This window comes from Labrus bergylta, chromosome 8, assembly GCF_963930695.1.
Source record: "Labrus bergylta chromosome 8, fLabBer1.1, whole genome shotgun sequence".
In the NCBI taxonomy this organism is placed as follows: Eukaryota; Metazoa; Chordata; class Actinopteri; order Labriformes; family Labridae; genus Labrus; species Labrus bergylta.
This window is the reverse complement of record NC_089202.1, coordinates 28,871,244-28,885,874: the sequence shown is the minus strand read 5'-3', so window position 1 is coordinate 28,885,874 and position 14,631 is coordinate 28,871,244. Positions and strand designations below refer to the sequence as shown.

General features: G+C 42.8%; 1 protein-coding gene across 1 annotated transcript; it reads left to right on the top strand.

Moving 5' to 3' along the window:
• Window positions 1–3,717: 3,717 nt before the first annotated feature.
• preb (prolactin regulatory element binding) lies at window positions 3,718–13,665 on the top strand. The gene is made up of 10 exons (XM_020655793.3): window positions 3,718–3,896; window positions 6,975–7,163; window positions 7,720–7,918; window positions 8,239–8,492; window positions 9,693–9,773; window positions 9,863–9,990; window positions 10,079–10,252; window positions 10,873–10,945; window positions 11,255–11,405; window positions 12,375–13,665. The coding sequence occupies exons 2-10, from the start codon at window positions 7,029–7,031 to the stop codon at window positions 12,467–12,469; spliced, it is 1,290 nt and encodes a 429-aa protein (XP_020511449.2). The 5' UTR covers window positions 3,718–3,896; window positions 6,975–7,028; the 3' UTR covers window positions 12,470–13,665.
• Window positions 13,666–14,631: the final 966 nt, after the last annotated feature.

The window sequence follows — 14,631 nt, the reverse complement described above, 5'->3', positions numbered from 1 at the left end:
CAGGTCTTCATTTATTCATCTTATTTAAGTGAATATGAATAGTATAATGACTGACATGTACGGTGGCCCTGACGCTCCAAACCACAGACTGTATAAAAAAAAATGGACATGGTGGCTCAGCCTCCTTCCGTTTAACAGGATGAAGCCAGAATATGCCCACGAGGGCGCTTGACACATTTCAAATATGCAACAGGAGTCTGCGAAACTTTTGTGGTGTTTATTGTATTTTTCTCGCACAGTTTCCACTAATCCGGTGCACACAGCGCCGCAGGAGCCTCGTCCTTTCATTCATTCGTCAAGAGAGCTGTCAATCATGGCATTTTAAAACAATTTAAAAAGGATCATATCATCGATTCAAAAGAAGCTTGGAAGCCTGATAATGGCGATCGAAATGAAACTGGGTTTGAGAAAAATTAATCCCACATGCATTTTGATTTTATAGTGTGATACGTGTCCCATATGTTAACAGAGAGGAGGCGGGGTTTATGACCTGCACCGCAGCCAGTCAGCGGGGGGGGGCGCTAAATCTCCTGGTGTCACTCCCGGGCAGCTGTCGCTCTGTCCATCTTAGTATATCATTTGTGGTTTACTGAAATCTACATTTTAAGATGTATGTAACATGTAATTTTGACGTTACAGTATTTCACAATTTAAATGTTGGACAATCCTTCTTGTTTGTGATTGGACAGAACCGTCGTCCCTGGCAACAGTTCACTGTCATTTCCTGACTGTCGTGTTTTTTCCAGATGGATTTTTAATAAATGATTGAAGAGGAAATTAAATTCTACTGCAATATTTTAATAGATGATATGTTATTAGCATGATGTAAGTTCTGATTTCATCATATCAAACATTGAATCCTGAGCGTCTGAAAGAATCAGAGCTGAGACAGGACAGTTCACCAATCACAGATCCCCTCAGAGAGAGAGAGAGAGAGAGAGAGAGAGTGAGAGTGACGTCTTACACACACCCATCCATTATCTCCAAATCCCGTTCTAGGATTCAGGACGCAGGAACTGACCTCAGCTTCCATTGGACGAGAAGCGGGGTCCAATCACAGGGCTGACACTCAGAGACAGACAAACATTCACACCTAAGGTTAATCTAGAAACAACCAATTAACCGAATGAGCATGTTTTTGGACTGTGGGAGGAAGCTGGAGCCCCCTGAGGGACCCCAGGCATGCACAGGGAGACATGCACGATAAGGTAAGGGATTAGAACCAGGAACCTTCGGGCTGTGAGGCAACAACGTTAAACACTGCACCACCACGCAGCCATCTGTTCATAAACATATTAATCATAAATGTCCCACATGTGTTTATAAGGTCTGAGACATGGGGAAGAGTGTGTGTGACCTTTATGTTCTTTCTCATATCCAAGACGTCACATACTTACTGCTGATGCTGGTCTGCTCTTTGGGGTCTTATTCAGATTAAACTCCATTGGATCTGCAGAGTCCCTCTGCACCTTTAACCTAAAGACCCAGCTCTTTCATGAATACCTACTAACTTAATGATGATGGTCTCCATATTATTGATGATGATGATGGTAATGACGATGGTTTTTGTTTGATAACGACGACTTATAAGATGGTTTCTATACTGATTAGAGCTCTCAAGAACTGCCCTCAATGTTGTGCTTTGCCTCTGGTCACTTCCTGTCAGCACCTGTGTGTCCAATCAGACTCAAAGCTGATCGTTTGCTCTTACTGACATTGTTCCCTTTTTTCTAGATCCTTGCTTGTGTTGTACTTCCTCTCTGATGTACGTCTCTTTGGATAAAAGCGTCAGCTAAGTGAATTGTAGAATTGTAGAAACAGCGCCTACATTAGGACTCATCTGAATTTAAACTAAAAGTGAACCCTGCTGCATCATCATAAAAACAGAAAGAGCAAAAAGTCTGAAGAAAGGATACCTGTGTCACGCTGAGCCCATTTTGAGAGAACCCAAAATGCATGACTCCAACTAGAAGAACTACACGTTGGATTGAAATAAAGGCAAAAATTATCATTGTGTCTGAAACCTGCTGCTTCAGACACCTTGCCAAAGATAGTCTCCCACTGTGAGGTGCATGTCTGAACAAGCAACTCAGGAAGATGCGCGGGTCGTCAGCCTGCAAGAAATTTCCTAGAAAGTTTCAGGTGTGTATACAGACTAGGTTTCCAAAGAGATGTTTTCCCTGTGGCTGTTTCCACACTTCTTCCAGTGCATTAATGTGTGGACATGGAGCTGTCTAACACCAGCAGGGTTTAATATCACCCCCCCACCATCATTCTGTATTGATCGTTCCATTGAAGGCCAGCTGATCATTATGACTCTGTTTCACATCGATCAGAAACTTCATCAGCATCGTCCTCTGCTCTGACCATCGGTGTCCTGAACTCAGTATCAAGGTCACTCAGCTGAAACACCGGGTGATGGGTGGCAGCAGCTCAGTCTGTATAGGGACTCGGGTTGGGAACCAGAGGGGTCGCTGGTTCCAGTGCGGGGGGCCAAAATATGGAAGTTGATCCGGTAACTTTTTATATACCTTTTTATTTTCTGTAAATGAAGCTGATGAAGACAGAAACAGTCTGCTGCTCTGACTCTAAAGTGTCCAGGACCCTGCAAGTGTTCAGAGCCCTGCAAGCGTCCAAGACCCTTCAAGCGTCCAGGACCCTGCAAGTGTTCAGAGCCCTGCAAGCGTCCAGGACCCTTCAAGCGTCCAGGGCCCTGCAAGTGTCCAGGACCCTTCAAGCGTCCAGGGCCCTGCAAGTGTCCAGGACCCTTCAAGCGTCCAGGGCCCTTCAAGCGTCCAGGACCCTGCAAGCGTCCAGAGCTCTGCAAGTGTCCAGGACCCTTCAAGCGTCCAGGACCCTTCAAGCGTCCAGGACCCTTCAAGGGTCCAGGACCCTTCAAGCGTCCAGGACCCTGCAAGCGTCCAGAGCTCTGCAAGTGTTCAGAGCCCTGGCGAATGGGAGTCGTGGTCTTAAGATTTATTATTTTATGTGCATTATATGTGCGAGCAGCAAGCCACAAACAGTTGTTTCTACGCGACAACTAGAACAACAAATTATAAAAGGCAGGAAGGAACAATAACTTTGAGAGACTGCTCATATGCGTCATTATTTAAAGACGCTCCACATTTTATTTATTTATTTCGGTCCATGACCACAAAGCATAAAACACAAAACACAAACAATTATAAATAAATAAAAAACAATGGCCGAAAAGGTGTAGGATGAAGCCGAGGTTTATTATGCCTACCCTTTGAACATTTCCTTTATGCAGTATATCAAAACAAGAATAGCTGCAAAAAAAACAAACAAAGTAACCTGAGTTCACAAAACAGAAAACAGTTGTCAGTTAAGCAAATCAGAACAATAAAAGGAAAATAATGAATAAATGAAAAGCGTCCATAAATGATTAATTACAGTCAGACTATAGTTATAAACTATTATATGCTTTCTATACATTTATATTCCATATTTCATAGAGCAACAATATTACCATAGAATTATACTCCAGGCTCCCTCTACACACAACATTTACTATTTTTTTAGTGACTCCCATTTAACAAATTCTTCAGAGCGTTTTAAAGCATAGACTGTAAATAGTAATATAATATATAATATATAATAATATTAGTTTTAAGCCAGAGGTTAAAAAAACACTGAACGACAATCTCTGGTGTTCTTTTTGTGACGTCATGACGCAGCCGACGCAGACTACGCTGCTGACGTGTAGGTTAGGGAAGCGACTGTCGAGCTGTCTTGAGCCGCTGCTAGCTCGTAGCTCCTTCTCTTCATCACAAAGCGTTTGTTTCTCCACTGACAGCTCATAATGAAATCATCTAACGCAGAAATAAGCTTCACGATGAAATAACAACGGGACACGAAGCGGGACTACTGCTCAGGTAGGAGAGTTTAAATACAAAATAAAGGAAAGAGCTAACATGCTAACTGGGAGGAAGTTAGTGCTAACAGCAGCTTTTACAGATAATGGATGTTGTTGTTGTTGTTGTTGTTGTTGTTGTTGTTGTTGTTGTTGTTGTTGTTGTTGCTACACTTATAAAAGTGAAGATATCCTCAGTTTCCGCTGATTAAAAGACTGAGTTTACTTTGTACAGAGCTCCGTGTAGGAGCTCACCTGTTAGCTGAAGCTACATTCATATAAACAGAGAGACAGACAGAGAGACAGACAGACAGACAGAGAGACAGACACACAGAGAGACAGACACACAGAGAGACAGAGAGACAGACACACAGAGAGACAGAGAGACAGAGAGACAGACACACAGAGAGACAGACAGACACACAGAGAGACAGACAGACAGACACACAGAGAGACAGACACACAGAGACACAGAGAGAGAGACAGACACACAGACACACAGAGAGACAGAGAGACAGACACACAGAGAGACAGACAGACAGAGAGACAGAGAGACAGACACACAGAGAGACAGACACACAGAGAGACAGACAGACACACAGAGAGACAGACAGACAGACACACAGAGAGACAGAGAGACAGACAGACAGAGAGACAGACACACAGAGAGACAGAGAGACAGACACACAGACACACAGAGAGACAGACACACAGAGAGACAGAGAGAGAGACAGACACACAGACACACAGAGAGACAGAGAGACAGACACACAGAGAGACAGACAGACAGAGAGACAGAGAGACAGAGAGACAGACACACAGAGAGACAGACACACAGAGAGACAGACACACAGAGAGACAGAGAGACAGACAGACAGAGACACACAGAGAGACAGAGAGACAGACACACAGAGAGACAGACACACAGAGAGACAGAGAGACAGACACACAGACAGAGAGACAGACACACAGAGAGACAGAGAGACAGACACACAGACAGACAGAGAGACAGACACACAGAGAGACAGAGAGACAGACACACAGAGACAGACACACAGAGAGACAGACACACAGAGAGACAGACACACAGAGAGACAGAGAGACAGAGAGACAGACACACAGAGAGACAGACACACAGCTGATACTCTGGACAACATATATAATTATAAATAATGAAAACAATACTGTTAAATATTCTTGCTAATTTTCACTACACCAAGGCTGTTAGTAGGTATTTGTATTTGTATTGTAAGTCAGTCTGATGGCTTTACCCCAGTTCATTGATAGTGAATCAATCAATTTATATTTGTATAGCGTCAACTCATAACAAGTATCTCTTTACACTTTACAAAGAGCAGGTAACAGACCTTACTTATTGTTATGTTACAAAGACCCGGCCTATCCATCATGAGCACTTTAGCAAAGCAGCAAAAGTTACTGTGGTAAGAAAAAAACTGTCTTATTAAAAGGCAGAAATCTTTGGCTGGATCCCCGGCTCATGACGAAACAGTCTTCACAGGACTAGACTGCACCGGTGAAATCAGCTTCTCTGTGTGCTCACCTGAGGTTTACATCAGAGATAAGATAGATAGATAGATAGATAGATAGATACTTTATTGATCCCGAGGGAAATTCAAAGCATCCAGTAGCAGGTTACAAAGACATGACATGACCAACGCCCCCCCCCCCCCTCCCATACATACATACATACATACATATATATATATATATATATATATATATATATATATATATATATATATATATACATATATACATATATATATATATATATATATATATATATATATATATATATATATATATATTAACCTGAAAAAAAGATTTAAAGAATACCCCTAGATCAGGGAGGGGCAACTTTGGTCAGAGCAAGGGCCACATTCGTTTAATTCTCACTGCCTGCGGTCGACCGATTAAAGTCGATTATGTCTCAAATTGAACTCAACATATACCAGGGATCAAATATTATTATGGACATATTTCTGGTTTTCATGATAGATTTTGTCATGTTTTCCAATTAATTGATGAGTAAAAATTGACCCGAGGGCCACGTTGAGGGTTGATGGGGGCCGCATGTGGCCCCCGGGCCACCAGTTGCCCACCCCTGCCCTAGATGAATCAAACTTAAACTGTGCAATTAAAAAATAGATTTATACAAGAAGTGTACATAACCCGTGCAGGGATAAAAATATGTGAGATTTAAACAAAAACCTATAAACAGTTGAGGGAAAAATCTGTAATTACACCTGAATATTAAAAAAAAAAAAAAGTGTTGACCTTCTGAAGTTGTGAGGGGTAAACAGCAAATCTTCCTGTCTCTTCTCGCATGCTGATCAAAACCAATCGCCCTTCGGGGACAAATAAAGTTGAGTTGATGCCAGTCTGTACGGCATTTGGAGAGGAGATCCAAATTTACTTCCACATTTACTCCAATATCCTGGTTCTAATCCCCGTCCGACAGGGCCTTTCTCTGCATGGGGGGATGTTCTCCTGGATTCCCTTAGGGTGCTTCGTCTTCCTCCAACAGTCCAAAAGACGTGCGTGTTAGGTTAATTGGAGACTCTAAAATTTTCTGAGTGTGCATGGATGTTTGTCTCGATGTGTAAGCCCTGTTATTGACTGGAGACCAGTCAAACCAGTGTACCTCACCTCTCTCCCAATGGCAGCTGAGATCAACTTCAGCCCCCTTACAAACCCAAACCTACAAAACTTTAAAGATACAAGAAGTCAAGTCAAGTCAAGTCACATTTATTTATAAAGCACTTTTAAAAACAGCAGCAGCTGACCAAAGTGCTGTACAATGCATCAAAGAAACAGTTTACAGGGGATTACAACATATACAAAAAACACAAGATAAAACACGATAGAATAAATAGGAGAGATAATGAAAGCAATAACTGGGATCTGAAAGAGCCGTCTATTCAGGACCAGAGGACTCAAATACAAAAATATAAAAAATAAGTCTTTAGAAGGGACTTAAAAGAGTCAACAGAGGATGCAGACCTGATGGGAAGAGGGAGGCTGTACAGAAGGAAATGTGTACATAACAAAATGTAACACTGTCTGTTTTTCCACACAGGTGTGTTTGAGGCAGAGGATTTATGAAGAAGAGTGAGTGACCTGCACGAACACGATGGGGAAGAGGAGGGTGCCAGATCTGTACAGAGCCCCCTTTCCCTTGTACTCGGTTAAAGTGGACCCCAGAACAGGGCTTGTGATCACAGCAGGAGGAGGAGGGGCCTCGAAGACCGGCATCAAGAATGCTTTGGTAAGAACTGATGATCTGATGGTTCATTTATCAGAAGAGTACGGTGGCCCTGAAGACTCAGTGCACTGCAAGTCAAGAGACAGAGCACAGACAAGACACAAGAGGATGTAGGAAACACATTTAAATATTTAAAAAAACACTCTTAATTCAGGTGTGTTTCCTGTTGATTAATTAATACAGCATATTATCGCAGTCCCATGGCCACCAAGTATCGATATTTTTATTATATTAATTGCAAATATGCTTTTTAAAAATTTTTAATTGCTGAACATTTTGAACAAGTTGCATTGTTAAGAATTACTGCAGTTATCCAGTTGTCCTTACATGTTTGTGTTCAGTTAAGTTCGATTAAACTAAAATATTAACAGTTCAGATTGTGAGGTGCTTTGCAACCTCATAACCATAATATGCAGGTAAAAACGTAATTTATATATCGTAATAAAATGTATCTCAATTCTCAGCATATTGCAAAATGTTTAAAATCACATTAATATCGTATCGTGGGGCCTCTGATTATTGTGTGTGTGTGTGTGTGTGTGTGTGTGTGTGTTTTCAGCAATTCCTGGAGCTGCAGCTGGTGGGAGAACACTCGTACTCTGCCACCCTCCTTCACTCTCATGACACGGACACTCGGGCCACCATGAACCTGGCGCTGGGTGACGGGGTGATCGCCGCGGGTCAGGACGGGACCTGCTGCCTGATGAAGTTCAAGCACGGCTCGCAGAAGAAAGACGGCAAAGCTGCGGGTAAAGACGGTGAGACTGCCTGCCTGCACTCTGGTATAACCTGCTGTCTGTCTAACAGGATCGTGGCTGATTCATTACAAAATAAACGATAAACAATCCCACCCAGCGGTGATAGCATTGTGCTGTGAGATGCGTGTGAAAATAAGCAACCTGGGAAGATTTCAGGGGCAGTCTCTCCGGAAACTTTCCTGAAATGTTCAGGAGTGCATGCATGAAACAGGCTGGAGTTAAACCCCTCAGTTTCAGATGCACATGAGTTATTATTTGTATCCTCTGATTCTGATGTGTGTGTCTATGATCCAGTAAACCTCTCTGTGTCCTCTGTGTAGCGGGGAGCAGCGTGCAGAAAGGAAACGCCCGGAGACGGACGGGGAAAGGAGACAAAGGAGGACAGGATGGAGCTGCGGCGTCAGGAGACATGCCGGACACAAAGGATGAGACGGTCCAGATCTCCGTCACCGGTCTGGCTGAAGTCCAGTCAGACCTGAACCCTCAGGACCCGCTCCAGAAGGTGGTCCGGTTCAGTCCTGACCTGAGCCTGCTGCTGACAGGAGGCACAGACGGACACATCCGAGTGTGGGAGGTAAACACTGCAAAGACACCAGACTCCATTGACAAAAACAGTCATTTAAACCTCACAGAACACAGAGGTTGGCGGTCGACAACCATCTCTACCTGTCAGTTTTTTGTGTTAAAAACATAAGATCAGAGCCACACAACAACAGAATCAAATGAACTACAAGGTCTGCCTCAAGCGGAAATTGTAGTATCCCTAGACGTGGCTCCGCTTTTGCAAAATCTGCTTTCTGTTTTAAAGAGATTTAAGAACAGAAAAAACTCCCAACTAATCTGAAACCAACCCAGGGAAACGTGTACATCATATTTTAATATCTGTATATTGTTCTGTGTTCTTTTTCTGTCTTATGAAGTGTGTGTGTGTGTGTGTGCACGTCACGGTTGAAAATGAACTTTTTCCACTTCCTGCCGCTGTGACTGGTGGATTCAAAAAATCTACCTGTCACTCTTTTTCTTTTTGTTACCTGCCTCTTTATTTTAACCGGCAGCAAAATGTCATGACGTAGAATACCAATTTAAGGCTTACAGGATTTAAATAATGTACTATTTTATAATCAACTGTTAAAGGAAATGCTGACATCCTCTTCATCTCACTTAAAAACAGAAAAAAACGTTTATTGTACTCAGCTTAGTATTTCGAGTTTGGTAAGAGTTTCCATTCAGTCATGTCCTTACAGGCTGATTTAGCTGCACAAAACTTGATGGGTAGGTTGAACAAATTCACCTAATTGATTGTTGTGCAAATTTCCAACCCTGGTGCAGGTGTGTGCGTGTGTGTGTGTGCATGACTGGTTGATCTGCATTTTCCTGTTGCCATCACCTGCCCAGGGACAACAGATTGACATGATCTAGTTAGCTAAATCTGGTACGAAGCATCTCTTCTCTTCTGAGACTGATGTTATTTTGTACACAGTCCCTGATTCAAATAAACTAAACTAACCATTCAAGGCATCAGGAGACCAACCAGTCCCGTGTTCTGTGCGTCCTCTAACTTAATGATCAGAGATCGGCTCTGTGTACATGACAGTGTTATCGTGCTCTGAAGTCACCGACCACAGAGTCCTGACCGACACAGATTCATCGACTGTTTTTATTTGAATCAAAATGGATTCTGTCAAAAATCCACCCCAGAACGTCTTACTGATGATTTCTCTGATTGTGTCATAATAAACATCATGACATTGATCGTATGTTCCTGACTTTACAGTTTCCGTCCCTGAAGAAGAAGTTTGACTTTAAGGCTCATGAAGGAGAGATTGAAGACCTGGATATGAGTCCAGGGAACAAGGTGACCCCCCGGCTCCTCTCATGAGACTTTACATAACGACAGACGTGATGATCGATTAGTAATAATGATCATGTTGTGATGTCATGCAGCACCTGGTGACGGTGGGCCGGGACTTCGCCTGCAGCGTGTGGAGTGGGAACCAGTTAGCCATGGGTCTGAAGTGGTTTGAAACGATGCCCCACATAGCTGACAAGACGTATCGGTATATGGCCTGCAGGTAAACAAACAAACAAACAAACAAACAAACAAACGGTGTCATCGTCTCTGAAAAGATGAAGGATAAGACCTGTGATGTGTCTTTTAAGGTTTGGGAAGGTGGAGGATCAGAAAGACGCCCTGAGGCTCTACACGGTCCAGATCCCCCACAAGCGGGACAGAAAACCTCCGCCGTGCTTCATCACTAAGTGGGACGGGCGGAGCTTCCTGCCCATGCTGACGGCACCATGCGGCTCCGAGGTCATCTCCAGTCTGGCAGTCAGGTACCTGATGGGTTCAGGATAGCGCTCCATGTCAGCCATATCTAGTGGAGAGTGTAAAGGCAGTTTACACCAACATTTATTCTCTGAATATGACGTGAACTCACTGAGTTTGAGAAGTTTATTCAGAAATTTAAAGGCTTTATATGTGATTTTTTGATCCAGCAGATGTCGCCCTTGAGCACCAGCATGAAGCCAAAACAACTGGCGCTGCATTGTTGTGTTAGCATGCTAATGCTAGCGATCTTTATTATGCTGGTATCTTCACACTGCATGTAAATTTACCTGAAATGAGCGTGATCTAGAAACACAGTTAAGCAGTGAGTACAGTATGTTATTCTTCTTTTCTCTAGTCCCTCAATTAAACAACTTTTATACACGAGGGGAGGAGTCAGCTGGCCGTCCCGGCGATGTAAACAAAGTTAAGATAGGACTCTGAAAACTCTGAAAACATCACAGACAGTGGGACTCGGGTGTTACACCCATTGTAGACAGTCATGACTCACAGAGTTATTTTCAGAGGAGATACTTCATTTCTATTATATTTAAGTGTGAAAAATCATATATAAAGACTTTAAGGAAACATCTGTTTAATAAATAAATAAACACTTTTTCCCTCTCAGTGATTCTGGAACGTTCCTCGGTCTGGGAACTGTGACGGGATCCGTGGCCATTTACATCTCCTTCTCCCTGCAGGTAACCACGACGACACTGTACATACAGACATGTACATTGATTAACCAATCAGCTGTGCTCTATGCTGATCACTGTGTGTGTGTGTGTGTGTGTGTGTGTGTGTGTGTGTGTGTGTGTGTGTGTGTGTGTGTGTGTGTGTGTGTGTGTGTGTGTGTGTGTGTGTGTGTGTGTGTGTGTGTGTGTGTGTGTGTGTGTGTGTGTGTGTGTGTGTGTGTGTGTGTGTGTGTGTGTGTGTGTGTGTGTGTGTGTGTGTGTGTGTGTGTGTGTGTGTGTGTGTGTGTGTGTGTGTGTGTGTGTGTGTGTGTGTAGAAGCTGTATTATGTGCAGGAGTCTCATGGGATCGTGGTCACCGACCTGGCCTTCCTGCCTGAACACAGACAAATCAGAGGGAACAACGAGGCGGCCATGTTGAGTGTGGCGGTGGACAGCCGATGTCAGGTTCACACTGTCGCCAACAGAAGTGAGTTCATCATCATCAGCAGCAGAAAAACTTAGATATCAATATAATCATTTATCATCGGGAAAGGAGTCGAACTAACGAGATGTTTGATCCAGGAGTGATCGGGCTGACGAGCTCTGCTGAGGTTTACAGTCAGCGGTAAAAGACGACAGAACGACCGGGCTGCAGTAAAAAAAAGTTCATTTATTAATCCCTCAGTGCAGCCAGGTAAAAAGTCCATGGCACCGAAACCAAACAAATACCACATCAATGATGACAACAAGACGTTTTAATACAACACTGGTTTTATAAGTCATTGTATATTAAGTAAATACAAAAAGACAACAATTTTAAGATAAGCTCATTTACTTCACACTTGAACAAATCATCCCAAATGAATGAACTATGACACACCTGCATCCTGCAGGAAACACACATGTTTAACTTGAACCTGCAGAGAATTTAAGATGAGACTTTGGCACTAACCTGTTTTTTTGTAAATATTTTATTTAGTTTTAAATTTGACATTATACAAAACAACAAAAGTACAGAACGAGACAAAACAAAGTCAACAACAGACAAAGGGCTGCCTCTGTACACACACACACACACACACACACACACACCCACAGGTGTCTGATTAGATCAGGACAGGTTGTAAACAGGTGGAGGATTTATGGTGTAATAAATTCTAAGCACCAACAAGCATGATAACAGGTCATCAAAGGTCATCACAGGTCATTAAGTCCACACGTTTTCTTCAAAATGAACGAGGAAGTGGAGCTGTCAATCAAACAAGCTTGGCCACACCCTCATATTCCCGAGAGGTCTGTTCACGCTCTATAACAACACTTCCTGTATGATAACCTCCAGGGTGGCAGCACAGAGCAGGTCACTGTGTAAGCTTCTGTTTTAGAGCAGAGAAGAAGAATCGATGGATTAAAAATTCAGTTAAATTCTCTTATCTTCGTCTTCTTTTTCTCCCTTCAGGATCATTTCCCATCTGGTTGGTCCTCTTCTTCTGTGGTGTCATGGTGGTGGCGGCCGTCCTCCTCCTTCAGCACCTCTTCCCGGGATTCATTTAAATCATGAAGGTGTGTGGTCACGGGTCACAGGTGACACCAGCATCCTCGCTCTGTGTGAGGATCTACCCGCGGCACAGACCCCGTCTCCTCACGTCCACTCGAGGGTCGCTGCTCTCAGAAGTCTGACACAAAGTGAAACCAGTAAAAAAAGAAATCTACAAACCAGAGGAACCGGTAAACGAGGACAGACTGTGGTGTTCTACCAGCGCTGAAGAAAGGATCATTTATAAGTGTTTGGATTGTTGTTGAAGGGCTCATGTTGGTGAATGTATAATTGAGGGAGGGGCTCTTTTTATCCACATATTTAAGGAAAGATGTAAAATATACTACAGATACTTTTAATACCTGCGAGTCTCTGGGTGTGTTTTCTGTTAAATCCACCAGAGGGCAGCAGAGGACAGAAAGTTCTTATTGAGAGCCTTAAATCATCCGTCAGCCTCTGAACAGTTTGTTTTATTTCAAACAGCATCATTATGACGTCCAGTGATTATTTAACACAAATAATTGGGTTTAATTTAAAGAAAACAGATTTGGTTAAAGGCAGGGTTGGTAATTTTCAAAAACTAGCATGATTCTGAAAGTAGCATTCCCTCAGTGCTACGTCTGCACCCAGCCCCTCTGTGCTCCCTCAATAAGCCACGCCCCCTCACTTACATGCACGAGCGCCATTGGTCCAGAAGCGGAGTTTAGCTCATGCTTTGAGTGTGGGCTAGTTCAAGCAAGGTGTAGAGAACGAGCAGGGAGGCGCCTGATTGGTTCATCAGATTGGTACCTCGTGGCAGACATTGGTTGAAGTTTTTACAGACTTACAACTGATACAGATGATGGATTTTCTTGGTTCCTTTTTCAGAGAACATGAGTTAATTTCTGTCAGGACCTAAAGACAGTTTCAGCCAAAATCTAAAAAAGTGTTTCTGGAGGAAAATAACCAACCCTGCCTTTAAATAAGAGAAGTCTCAGTCTGTGAAAAGTTTAAGATAAAAAGTAATTTTTTTTACCGCAGTGAGAGTTTGTTTATCCCCTTCTTTTATGAAGACATGTCACCTTTATTCATTTTTATTTAAAAACACTCTGATTTACAGCAGATGTTCAAAATGTGAATGCTTTTTAAAAAATGGTGCCCTTTATTGTGACTAACATGGTGAATGAAAAAAAGAAGAAATAAAATATCAATATGAGAAGAAAATGGAATAAAACACTCGCTGCTTTCTTTGTGGTGATAACAGTTCACACCTACCTGCTGAGGTCAGAACAGGTTTAATCAGAACCAGGATGAGGAGTCTGTTGAACCCCCACAGGATGAGACCAAAAAGTGACCAATCAAAAAAATAAATAAAATGGAAATGTCTGTAAGTTTTGGTTCAAATACGGGCGAGTTTTGCACAATATTCACTTTTTAACACATCCATCAATCCATTATCTATACTGCTTTTTCCCGTTCGGGGCCTTGGGGGGGCTGGAGGTGATCCCAGCTGTCATTGGGCGAGAGGTGGGGTAAACCCTGGACTGTACGGCAGTCGATCACAGGGCACTATTTAACACAGTGGTGTGATGTTTTAAAATCATCTCTCTGGAGGTTTCTTCCTCATACTCACCTGTTCTGTTCCTACCTGCATGTTCATTAATGAGTCGCTCACCTGAGTCTATTGTCTACCTGCCTGCCTGCTGTCCTGGATCGATGTGGTCTCTGCTGGCTCTTCACTCGTTTCAAAAACAGCTCCAGCTCTGACCACTAGAGGGAGCCAAACAATCGTTTTATATCCTGCCTGGCCTCATTCCCCTTAATGCAGTGTTTAGATATTCTAATGATTTTCTTCTTTTATTTGATGCATATGATTAGATCTTTTGTGTGTTGAGTTTGCACACTTGTGTTCTTCTCTGTGTATCAGATGTTCTGATATTGAAGCTGAACCTGAGAAAGAACCGTACAGATTCCCATCAGTGGAGACATTTCTGTTCTTTGTCCCCTCTACCTGAACCCTGTCTCCATCACTTTCCCTTTTGCTTCCTTCAGGACACGAGGCAGCTTGATCGAGTCATTACAGATAAAGCTCTACAGTTTAAATTAAAATATTCATGAACATGATCAGAACAAACACAAAGGATTTTTTTTGCTGCCCTGAAAAGTCACGCAAACCAGGCCCGATTCTTTTATTTGTAAA

What these genes read in the sequence shown, in the direction of transcription:
- preb (XM_020655793.3), top strand. Translation starts at nt 7,029, where the DNA reads ATGGGGAAGAGGAGGGTGCCAGATCTGTACAGAGCCCCCTTTCCCTTG. An exon ending in GACACATCCGAGTGTGGGAG is followed by an intron (nt 8,493 to 9,692) that starts GTAAACACTGCA and finishes CTGACTTTACAG; the next exon opens with TTTCCGTCCCTGAAGAAGAA. An exon ending in ACATCTCCTTCTCCCTGCAG is followed by an intron (nt 10,946 to 11,254) that starts GTAACCACGACG and finishes GTGTGTGTGTAG; the next exon opens with AAGCTGTATTATGTGCAGGA.